This window comes from Chrysemys picta, chromosome 5 (genome assembly GCF_011386835.1).
Source record: "Chrysemys picta bellii isolate R12L10 chromosome 5, ASM1138683v2, whole genome shotgun sequence".
Classification (NCBI taxonomy): domain Eukaryota; kingdom Metazoa; phylum Chordata; order Testudines; family Emydidae; genus Chrysemys; species Chrysemys picta.
This window is the reverse complement of record NC_088795.1, coordinates 61,836,414-61,849,482: the sequence shown is the minus strand read 5'-3', so window position 1 is coordinate 61,849,482 and position 13,069 is coordinate 61,836,414. Positions and strand designations below refer to the sequence as shown.

The window sequence follows — 13,069 nt, the reverse complement described above, 5'->3', positions numbered from 1 at the left end:
TTACAGTATGTGAGACTACAGATAGCAGAGGAGAAGGACTGCTAATTATGAGCCACATGTGATAATGGGTAATCATGTGTAAATAAACAATTGACCAAAAAGCAGATCTCTTTCCTTTGCTCTTTCTATACATGTAAACACACATGTACATGCATGTGCATGAACACACAGGCACTCATACTAGAAGAGAGGGGAGAGAGGTCTCAGTAACCTTCAAAAGTCAAGTTTTCCTCCCATTTCACATAAATTCAAGCCCAATTCACCATTCTCATACCAAATTATTCTTTGGAAGGAAAAGATAGGCTTGTGGTTAAGGCACTGACTTGAGACTTGGGAGATCTACATTCAATTCCAAGCTCAGTTATAGATATTCTGCATAACCTTGGATAAGTTTATAATGGAATCGCAACCTTAGTGGGCACCTCTAGGTATTACTGTACTACAAATACCACTCCACAGCAAAAGGATCTGATGTTTAGCTTCTTTAAAGAACTAAATAAAAAGCGAAACAGAACTGAAGAAGAAATCTTTCTTTAAAACACCTCTAATAATAGCAAAATCACACACACAAAATGGTTCCATTACCATACATTTCTTTTTTTTTTTATAAATCCTTTCCCTCCTCCCCCAAAGCTGGCTCCAGTGTGAAAAGTTTTCATTTAATTTTACATGTCATAAAATAACCCGACTAGATGCTAAGAAATTTATAACTAGCTAGAGAGATTAAGACAATAAAAATGAAGATGTAATGAACTGTCTCAAGAACCACAGTTTGCCACTTTATTGCTGTGTCAATGCTTGGTTAAACACTAAAATTTCATAGTTTTTGACATAGTGCTAATGTAGAAACATTTATGCTTCAGACTAAATTGTATGGGCTAAACTTATCAGCATTGTATGGTTAATGTTCATTACAAAGTGTTGTCTTCCTTTTTATGTTAAAGAAGAACTTTAATATTTGGCATATTCAGATATGTCTGAAAACTTAAAAGCACTTGAAAAATACATGAATTTCATATTTTTCTTGCCACATTGCTAATTACCAAATATATTGTGTTAAAAAACCTCATAGCGTGTAATGTTCAGTAAAATACTCTAAAATCGAGTTGGTTGTAGTGAAGATATGTTACATAACTGCACAAGCACACAAATCAGGCAGCTTCTTTTCAGACTTATGGAAACATCTTGTTCAAATTGGGCATGCTCAGAGGCTTAACCTCATCATAGTTACTCCCATACTGGAAACGTGCTACCTGTTCTATGCAGCCCATCTCACTTCTTTGCTTGACATGTAGTGGAGTTCTAATATTAGATTTTTTGACATTACAGTAATTTCCAAAGCAATAGACAATTCAACAGTGGAGAATAAAGTGTTATACCATAACCTCAGTGTTCTGATACCACTGCAGGATTGCACAGAAAGCAACATATAGCTGACAGAGAATGCTTATTACTGACACAGATATCAATAACAGCAGAGGAAATGCAAAAATATTAGCCAAGTACCTTCTGATACTTTTTTCTCCCTGAAATTTCCTCAGATGTGAAACATTTTTAAGTTTCTCTTTATTAATCCTTTATAAAGTTTTGTGGTATAACATATTCCTAGTTTACTGTAGGCTTTAACTCTTCATTAAGAGTATAATCCTAGTTAGAGAGACTGGGATAGATAATTTAGTGACATGCAACCAAATGCACTAAAATGGGAAACAAATCACAATAGTACAGCATTTCCCCAAGGTCTGATTACATAAAGTACTGTCACGGTGTGCGTCACCCACCACCAGACTGGAGCCTCCTCGTGGTCATTCTGGGGATTAGCTCAGGGCCAACACCTCCATCTGCACCTTGTCATTCCTTTTCTGAAATCTGCCTGCAACCCCTCCCGCAGCATCAGGAACTGTAACGTCCTCTTCATGGCTCAGCCCTCCGGCCAAGTCACTGTCCGTGTTCCCCTCCTTCCAGGGGAGTTTAGCTCCTAGTCTATCCACTTCCCCACTGGCAACTGCAGTGAATTGTCCTGCCACTCCCCCAGGTCCACCCACTACTCCGTGTCCCAGCCCAGGGACCCGTGGATTGCAGCCTCCTGCTGCATCCTTCTGCCTCTACTATTGCTGCCTTTCCTTAGGCCACTTCCTCACAACCATAGCACCCTTCTCAGTCCCAGCAGCCTGTCCAGAGCTCCTTCTCTTCTCCCCGGGTTTCGGTCTGCACTGCTCTGTCCAAGGCGTTACAGGATTGCACCCTACTCTAGACACAGACTTCCCTCCTGAGGCTCCAGGAAGCTACTGACCCTGCTGCAAATATTTTAACGTGTTTGAGATGTTGGCATGTGCCTGGCATTCAGCTCCTCTCCTGAGAATAAATACAGAGCTGAATTCCAAGATAAAGGAGATAAAACCTTTTTTGTCAGGTGTATAGCTTCCGGGCCAAATCCTGCTTGCCTTATTCACGTAGGATTAAATTAACTCCTCTCCAGAGGCTAGCACAAAGCCTATGCATCACTTAGGTTTGGGATGGCCATCTGGATACCAGTAAATTTCACCCATGAATTTTAAGACGTTGAGTGATGCAGGCAGAATTTGCACCATTATCCAAAACTATCTCCAAAACCTCACAAGCTTCATCTCAGGGAAAACTATTTACTTCTTGGTTCTGGAAGGGTATAGCTCTGAAGGAAGCATTTCTGTGAGATATTAATCTACAGAATTTGGTTTCAGATTTACAGCAGAATGGTTTTAAGTGATGAAGGCAAAGTGTTGCTGTCCTGGTAAGATCTACTTACTGTAGCGCAAAATGAAATACATGATTCTAGTTATCTTCTACTCAGCATTCCTAACCATCTGTAAGACAGCATCAATAAAGGAATTTAGCCTGTGGCAAGAATTTTTCCAGTGACTTTACTGGTGGATGTCTTTTTATCATGCAGGTGCAGATAGACATGTTTAGTTGAGTTAGTAGGACTCTTGCCTTTAAACTAGGAGGTCATAGATAAAACCTACTCCTTGTACTCCTGTCAAGCACTGTATTGTTAGCTAGGCCATCCTTCAAATGAGATGTTAAAGTAAGCTCTAAGAATCCATTGGCACATTTCAGAAGGCAAAGTAGATAATGTCCTGGCCAGCATTCCCCTTCTCAGTAATACAGTTGTACAGGTGAGCTGTTGTTGGTGTTAAGGCCTTGTCTTTATGGATATTTTAATCATGTTAGTTCAATTGAATTAGCTTAACACTATTGAAGAACTTCTTCAAGACACAGGCTAACACCTTTAAAGTCATATTGGTTAGGCTTGGTTTAGCCTCTGAGGTTAAAACATGGCAAGCTAATATGGCTTCACAGATGGTAGCTGATGTCTTCAGTAGGCTTTTCAGTTGTAGTAAGCCACTTGATTGAGTTGACACAAATGAAGAACATATCCTTTTTGCTTGTCAAAATAATCCTTTATTTACTTATGCAATACCTGCACTACCACCATCTAACTCATTGTTATGAAAAGGGCATTGGGATACCTTATGTATTAGAGCCAATGTATTAAATAAATACACTTTTAAAAAACAGTAATAAAGACTTTGGCATCAAATATCCATAATAATTTAAATATTATTATGTAATAATAGTTTATCTAGTTTCATTTCATTTTTATTGCTTCCCTGCAGGTCAAGGCAACAGATGCAGATGCAGGCCAGTTTGGTCGTATAGAATATTTTCTTTATGATGGATTCCATAACTATGAAAAATCTAAAGCATTCCAGATAGATCTCCATACAGGACACATCTGTGTGTGTCAAGACATTGATAGGGAAGGGGATCCAGCCACTTACGATCTCCTAGTGAAAGCTACAGATGGGGTAAGTTTCACCCTGGAATATTACTAGACTTGTAAGCATGTTTTGTATATTGAGCACAAATATATAGTTTCAACAAGGGAGGGAAGTTTTTAAGATGTTTATATGGAAGTTAAGAGGACAGCCTACAGTCTATGTAGACTACGCTGAATGCTCACAGGCTTTGCTGGCTGGGATATATGGAACATATCCCTCAAGAACGTCTGTTGAAGGGTATGCTCTGTGGCCAACTCAAGAACTGCCCATGTTGCAGAGGAAAGCCAAAGCTCCAATACAGCAACAGGGTCAAGCAGGGTCTCAAGAAATTCAGCATTTGCATTGACAGCTTGAAGACACAACCCACAACTGCTCAATCTGGAGAAGCCGGGTCAAGGCTGGTGCAGTCATTGTCGAGAGCCATCAGATAGCCCAGACTGAGGCCCGCAGGTGAGCCAGGAAGCAGTGTGTGTTCCAACCGCCATCTGGCGGGTGGACCTGTAGCCACTGTGGGAAGGTCTGCCGTTCACACATCGGGCTCTTGTCTCACACTGCTGTCAAGCACCATTGACTGACTGGCTTTGTCATGTTTCCCTTCATCTGTCCAGCTGTTGGATGGCCATGAATGTGGATGTTGCAGACATTTTAATTGGAAATAATGTATTGCTCTTAAGGTAACAAATCAGAGAATAATAGAAAGTTATTAAAGTTTATGGGTAAATCATATTTTATCTTCAAATGGGTAAAAATAATGCTGCTGAATAGAAATGAAAATACATATATGTGTATGCAGTCTCAAGATTAGATATATTAATAATGGATACTTGATCTGGATGAGAGCATTGGCAGTCTTAAGAGTTTCTCACATTTCCCTTTCATTTGGCTCAGAAGATTTGGGTTTTGCCAAAACTCTGTGATTTTCAAATAAAAATATAGTAAAAGAGGCTCAGATGGAAATGTTATATGTGTATTCTGATCAGATTAATGCCCCAGTGATAAAGTTTAAATCAGAATCATGAGAAAACTGTAGGCATGCCAAAACTATAGACTCTTTCATTTTTGGATTAGTCTGTGATTTATCTTCTTTCAAGGAAATCTGATTTTTCAGAGGTTCTGAGCATTTTATTTACTTGACTTTTAATTGTGGGAGCTCAGTGCTTTTAAAAATCAGATCCTAGGTTCCTCAAGTTGACACCTAATATCCGTGCCCACTTTTCAAACTTTGTGCTTTAGTGTATATAAGAGCTGGTACTGAGTCACCTTCTATCTCCACTGTTGCGTTACTGTAGCATGCACCTCCTCTTGGCTCCTTACAGTATGTCTTCATTGCACACAAAAAAAAAAAAAAAAAAAAAAGGTAGGGCGGGGGGGAATATGTGCTTATCTCATGATAGCTAAACTGTATTAGTTAACTCCACTTAAAATAGCAATGAAGATATGGCAACAGAGGTAACCCAGATAGGCAGCTTGATTTAGGGTATGTCTACACTGCAGCTTGAAGGTGTGATTCTCAGCGCAGGTAGACAGACTCATTCTAGCTCAGCTCAAGCTAGCATGCTAAACATAGAAGTGTGGACACTGCAGTACTGATAGTGGTTCAGGTCAGATTAGGTGTCTGAGTCCAAGCCTGCCCAGCCGACTGGGTCTGAGCTTAGATGGCTAGTCTAAACTGCTGCCTGTGCCACAACATCCACATTGCTTGAGCTGAGCTAGTGAGTGTCTTTCTGCTTGCGCAGGGAATCATACCTCCCAGCTGCAGAGTAGACGTACCCTTAAAGTGTTTAAGGGAGCCTGGGATTGAACTGCAGCTGCTAATGTGAATTAAAAGCCAAGCTGCTGTGTCTTCGCTGCGATTTTAACCTGAGTTAACAACATGAGTTAAGAACAAACATTAATTTTTTTTTTTTGCAGTGAAAATGGAGCCTGAGTGCTTATTTTCAATGCTTGGGAAGGAGCATGAATGATAGATGTTAGCTGTGGAAGAAGGGTTTGGCAAAAGAAGAGAGAATTAATGGGAAAAGATGGGAGAAGAGCGAAGGGTCATTGGTAGTGACAAAGGGAGGGAAGGAAGGAAGAAAGAAAGAAACCGAGAAGGTTAAATAGACAATGAAGAAGAGGAGAGTGAATTTTCCAGGTGGTACACAGCTTATTTTACAAATGAAATGGTGCAGTAGAACTATCAATTTCTTTCACCCTGTTTGTTTCTTCTCCATGATTTGATTTCTGAGCCTGTCTGCCTTTTTTTATATGTGCCTTTTTAGAAGCAGCAATGGGAGAAGCAGAACTGCTCAGAAGTGACCACAGGGAGACGAGTATAAAAATTGCCTTTGTTAAATTGATACTGTGACCGGGGTGCTAGTGGTGTGCACAGTGCCAGCTGTGGTCACTCAGGGTGAATTGCAAAGAATGGGGCAGACAATCCCCATAAAGTTGGTGGATATTCCAATACGTAGATTTACTAAGCCAGCATAAAACAGTTTCTTTATTACCGCACTGGTTACTTAGAAGTCCAAACAACGCAGTTCTCTTAAAGTGATCCAGCGTCAGGCTTCCATCCAGGTACCCATGTCAAATATGATGAAAATTTCTGTAAATCTTATTTCATCATATAAAAGAAAAGGTTCTACCAATCCCAAAGGATTGGACACATTACCTCCCAGGTTAATGAATGTTTCAGATCTTACCCAAATACACACTACAGCCAATTCTTATTAACTAAACTAAAATTTATTAAAAACAAAAGAGAGAGAGAGAGAGAGAGTATGGTTAAAAGAATAACATACATACAGGCATGCGTTCAATTCATTTAGGTGCAGATTCATAGCAGAGATGGTGAGCTTTGTAATTGCAGAGTTTCTTTAGAATTCGGTTCATAGGTCATAGTCCAATGTCCAAATATCATATTCAGTATAACTAGGACCTCAGTCTTGTGACTCAAACTTCCCCTGAAGAAGCTTAAGCAGATCTGAGATGACAGAATCAGGACCCAAGGATTTTTTATACAATTTCGTGTATTTGGACAAGTTGGAGTTCCTCAGGGAACAAAAGCTAATTAGGATGACTTTGAAGGAGGTCCATCACTGGTACTTAGCTATACGAATTAACATAAGGCCATTTGCTTGTTCCTCCACCATTCACAGTACATTCCAAAGAGAGATGAATACTGAGATATCCCGTGTTTACAATTCATTTCCATGATAGGATGTCCTTTTGACCTCTGAATTATTAGAATACAGCATAGACAGGGACTGTTGATTACATTGTCAACCCTGCTCATACATATGTAAATACACAAAAACACAAACATTATCTCCCTACATGTCTTTTGAGGATTATTTATTTTGCAGAATGTTTAACCCTTTCTAGCCATGCGTCACAGATACTCATGAGTAAAGCTGGGTGAAATTTTTCAGCTACATTTTTTTTTCTCCAAAAAATGCAATTTGGGTTGATTCATTTCATGAATTTGTGCCTGTTTCAGCAAATTGTTTCAGTTGATACAAACATTCAGAAATGCCAAAACTAATCACTTTAATTTTTCAGGCTAGATTCACTATGGGAATTAGGTGCCCTTTACAAAGCTGAGGATGATATGATATATTATAGCCTGATGGTTAGGGCTCTCATCTGGGAGACCTAAATTCTTGTCTGTATTGAAACAGGGATTTGAACCCAGGTCTTCCCTCCTCCCAGGTGAATTCCCTAAGCACCACACTATTGGCTATTTTGGGATGAGTCACCTCAACATCTCCAGTTGAAGCTGTTCCACTTTTTTATCGAGAGAGAATGTGAGAATGGCTCTGTAGCGCAGTGGTTGGGGCACTCACCTGAGAGGAGGGACACCATGGTCCAAGTTCCTGTGACAGTGAATAATTATTTATTGAAAATGAAAGTGAAAGAGCCTCTCCTCCCCAATCCCAGTGCCATGGTGGTTAGAGCACTCACCTGAGAGAGGGAAAGACTTTGGTTCAACTCCTGCTCCAGAATGGGGATTGTATCTGGGTCTCTCACATCCGCAAGTATCCCAAACATTAGGTAAAAGGGAATCTAGCTCTTTGTTTCCTTTTATTAAACAAAAGGTGAAAAATACCTGAACTTGAAATTAAATGTTTCATTTTGGGTCAAATGAAGCATTTACTTTGACCCAAAACAAAATTTTTCTGATTTTTTTGATTTGCTGAATATTTTGAAAACTGTTTCGGTTCGAGCTGAACTGATTAAAAAAAAATTCGGAACTGCTAATGAACTGAAAAATCAGTTATTCTGCCAGCTCTACTTATGAAACCCAATCCTTCTGTCATGAAAGCTAGTGACAGAACTCTCATTGATAACAGTGGGGGCAAGATTGGGTCCAGTATTACTGCAAGTTGAAAAACAGCAAAGAAATCCAACATATGTTACACACAATCCCACCTTCTGTTTTGCTGAATCATTGAAGTTACATATTTAAATATGTACAAAAGTTAAGTCATACATGTGAAGCGTACCTCATTTTGAGAGACGTCTCTCATTTTAGTCCCTATGTTATCTACATGTTTGGTATCCCTCCCCTTTTATTATCAAAAATTACTTACATCAGAACTGTTGTAAGTAAGGTTATAGAAAGGAATGAATCCCACAGCACCTGCATGAATAATTTGTGTGTGTTGTTCATTTTGGGGTCTTTGTCACACATGATCCTCCATATATGGACCTTTGCAGATTGAGAGCTATGTGTTCAGTAACATCAATTTTCTCATACATCACATACTGTATATCCTTAGGTATCTATTTAGAGTCAGACTATACCAGTAAACCATAACTCTAAATACAGCTGTGGTATATAGCCACAACTTCCTACGAAAGCTCCAGGAATTATTATGCTTTAATGAGAAACTATGTCTCCTGGAGTTTTTGTGGCTAGCAGATGCTGTGCCACCACTTAAGCATGCAGCGCATTTTCCCCTCCATAGCCAGCCCATTTGTGGCGGGTGAGGGCCCTGACTTCTCCCTTTTCCTTTTGTGTTTGCTTTTGCCACTTGGGTACTAGTTAAAAAGCAGCATGTGTCCTCTAGAGACCACAGACTTGTGATTGTGGCTGGTCCCTGTGTGTGAGGGAAGCAGAAAGAGGGAGAAACGCACATCAACCCTCCTCCCACATGAACCTGCACAATGCACAGCCAGTTTGGCTCTAAATAGTTAAACAAGTGATTAGAAATAATACATTTGTGTGATGTGAACAAGTTAATGATATTAGGAGAGCCTTAATTTTGTGCATTTCCTGTTTTTTCTGTGCTTAAATGTAATGTTTAAGTTGTAATTCTCTTTCCACCTGCAAACTTCCATTTTTTTAGGTGTTTTTGAGTTACTAGTGAACTAAAAACATCTTGAACTGCTGCAAGAATATAATGATTTTCATTCTCAAATAATACAAAAACAGGTGAAGGCATTTCCCTCAGGAAACCTTCCAAAATTTTTCAGCTGTAGGTTGAGACCAGGCATGGAAAATGTCAATCTCAATGGTGAGTTTTTCAGAAAGAGAATATGAAAAACAGGAATTTTAATGAAAGGTCTAACATAGTCTTAAAGGTGACCAAGAAAGGGGGTTAAAATGGTATAACCTTTTTTTGCTTTTAAAAGATCTGAGAATAAGGCCTGATATGTTTTAATGGACTTGTTTAGTTTTCCTTTGTTTATCTTTTACAATCAGAATGCAATGCAATAAGAAATTCCATGTTTTGTTTTCGCTGGGTTGGTTAGATGTGTATCCAGAACGTTTATACCCATGGTGGTAAACCTAGCAATACATGTTGTTATACAATGTGTACAACGAGGCATTAAAATAAACTCAGTTGCATGTATGAAACAATATCCAATTTTTAAAAACTCTGTGTATGTTTTTAGTGTTGTGCAGTTACACTCTGATCAAGCCTTATTGCTAATTAAGATACATAGCCCTATCCTTTTGTGTGCTCACCTGCATTAATTACATGATGTCCAACAGTTTGGTGTTCTACTTCATCCAAACAAACAGTGGTCCATACAGTTGCTAGAGGAAACCTACCATAGTACTAAAAAATGTAATTGTAGGAATGCTGAGACAGAATCCTTCTCCCTCTGCACTACAAATGCACCTACCACTGTAGTGCTTAGGCAGCAGTTACAAAACTGAAAATCTTATGACTTCTGTGTAAAGGAGATACAGATTATTCCTTTACCATACATTAACATTAAAAAGTTTATTAACATTAAGAAACACATTCTTTCCACATCTTTATTTGTTTAGTTCCAATTTAATTGGTTTTGTCTTCCTGTCCCATTTGAACGCTTGTTCCTCTGAAAGATTGAAAAGACTAGCCCTTTTGCCTGTATTTTAAAAACAGTTTCAAAATCAAATCTATTCTGCAGAAATTGCATTTGCAGGGAGTCAAGGACAAAGCATTTTAAGCATGGTGCTTTTAAAGAAATCACTTCTAATTACACATACAAGCACATCTGCTGAATATGAAGGTGAAGTTACATAACTGATTATGATGAAAATTGAGTTGTATGCTCAGAGATGATTACCCCTCTAGTCCACTCAGAATGGTCTGTTTTCTTATTTACGCAGATGAAATTGTAAATTCTTTCCTATTAAACATAATCTTTTGAAAATTAGAAGTAAATGCAATTGACAGTTTTTACAAACGTAAATCTTAAGGAAAAAAGAGAATGAGCACTATATATGGTGCATGTTCTAACCTAATTGTCAGGGGACACTTGATACATAACACTATAAAGAACAATGTTGATACTATCTATTTGTTCAGGAATTTTAGAAATATGTTTTGTTTACTTAATTACATGAAATGGCTTGCAAGGTATATTGTACCCTTGACAATTTTGAAATCAGTCATTTTTAATAATCTGCGGCTTATCCCTCCACTGTTTGCTCAGGCCAAATTGCCATTCCTGAAATGAGGATTCCAATGGGAGCTTTATCTCAGGAAGGAGTAGAGGATTAGACCTCAGAATTATCAAATTCATAAGCTATTGGTAAACATTATAAATCATATGTCATTTACCTGATAAACTAAAATGGATCTAAACTGGGTAATTATATATGACACTTAGACATGTTATTAAAAAGGAGTCATTTAGCTAATAAAATGCTATTATGTCTTCTGAACTGTTAAAGACAGCTGTATATCAAGTATTCTATAATGGAAATGTCTATGAAAGCCCTTAAAATAATATTGGCTGTGTGTTGACTGGTCAATTTTTAATCAAACACCAAAAGCAGTTGGATCAGTTCAACATTTAAAACTTTCCCAATGCTCCTTGGTATTTAGATGGATTCTGATGAAAGTGTGATGATACTGCTGAAACACTAAATGGCTTTCCTACTATATGTTGTGTATAGAGAGAGACTTATGCTTGTTGTCTCTTTCTTATGTTTTAGCAGTTACATGTAACAGCTACCAATATTCTTCTCTTTTTTTTAGTTAAAGCAGTTACTGTAATACACAAAGTGCCGAGTTCAGCACTCCTTTCTCAGGCAAAATTCCCATTGAAGTTAAAGCTTTTGAAATTAGTGGCTAATTCTATTCCTTCCTTGCCCTACTACAGCATTACAACTTAAAAACTGCATAAACATATTTCAAAGAAAATAAAATTTGTATTCAAGTCTTGAGACCCTTTATATAACCTTTCAGTTTGGAACAAAATTTTAATGAAATCCTATATCCCAGCATGTTGGAAACTATAATTGAAATCCTTTCAGATTCTTATGCAGTCTTACAATGTAAACAGCAAAAATGCAGCTGTTCTACATAACATCATAGGTATTTGTTAAGCAGTAGAAGCTTTTCTGTCAAGAAGATAGTATTATTTATATTTGAAGAATGGTTTGAGAGGTTTATTGTTAGCTTCATGTTTTTACATAGATTGGATGTTGCTAGGGAAAAGAGAGTCTCCAGTTATGGTAATTTCAGCTCTGTAGCAGTATATCATGTTCATTGTTTGTTCCACATGTAACAAAATTTCAGAATCACAACAATGTGACTTGTACCCAACTTTATTGCCATTCCATCAATCAGCACAATTGTAGTTAAAAGGTTATTTAAGCATTTGAGAGACATGAAGTTATATGAGCAATATTTCTAGAATACAAAGGCAGAATGAACAACAGTGTTCTACTGTTGCTTGAAATATGTTTTAACAAATGTAATTTTCTTTCAACAATGGGCATGCTTAAATCAGTCTTCATTTCCTGGATAATCAACTGTCATGCTTGTCTCTGAACAGATAAAGGAGCATATTCATGTGGTTAGAAATAGCAATCATTTGTTCCCAGTCACTAGGGATCTTTCTCAAAAATTACCACTGCCAGGGTAACCGTAAAGAAATTCTACTGCATCAAAACAAGAAGGGTTGCATGTCATCCATTATACTGGGTGATGACAATAGTAGACCCTCTCTTCACTTGTGTCTAATGGATATGCTTCAGGGTCAGGAAAAGGAGGCACTGGCTGGTCAACAACAATGGTTAGCACAAGGACAGAGAGGAGTGAGGTAGACCAGCCGTTACACTCCCCCATCTCACGTCCCACCCTTCTAAAAATATTTCAGAATGGACCTCTCCCGCCCTCCAAAAAAGATTTTACAGTCTAACTCCTTAAAATGAACTTCTTAGATTGGAGAGTGAAATGTCTGCATTTTTCCTTAGCAGTTAAGAACACAGATTGGGTCAAGTGGTTTAAAATTAATCCCCATAATACTTTGCTGTTCTTAAAATCCTCCCACCTTTGCCCCCTTTTCCATATTTTTCCTTTCTCTGTCCCCTCTCCCCCCCAAAAAAAGAAAACCCAACAGCACCAAATGGGTGGGGATAAGGATTCCATTTTCAACCTAATCTCCATCTGTGGACTAAACTCTTTTAACTTTGCTTGTGGGATCAGGATTCAGTCTATTGCAAGAATACTGCAAATAAGTAATTTTTCATTAGTTTACGTTATAGTCTTAATTTTCCTCATACATTTAAACTAAGGTTCCTCACAACAGCGTCATGACATCATCAGTGCCAGGCTATAGAGACAACATGACTATGTGAAAAAATATGGAAAAACGAAAGCCTCAGTGAGAAAATTTACAGAGCTAATGCTGTTGATGGATTTATTTATTGTATCTCAGCAATTCAGTACAAGTCTATGGAGTTAACAGTCCAAAGATTGAATGCAGTTTTTTTGAGCTTGCTACTGCACTATAGTGAAAATCCCAGCCTGAGTAAC

At 38.1% G+C, this 13,069-nt stretch overlaps 1 protein-coding gene across 2 annotated transcripts in view; it reads left to right on the top strand.

Moving 5' to 3' along the window:
* DCHS2 (dachsous cadherin-related 2) overlaps positions 1-13,069 on the top strand; it is a 224,145-nt gene that overhangs the window by 104,082 nt on the left and 106,994 nt on the right. For both annotated transcript variants that reach the window (XM_005299347.4, XM_065596475.1), the window contains exon 2: positions 3,657-3,848. In XM_005299347.4, coding sequence (XP_005299404.2) covers positions 3,657-3,848 — 192 coding nt within the window. The remainder of the gene's footprint in view (positions 1-3,656; positions 3,849-13,069) is intronic.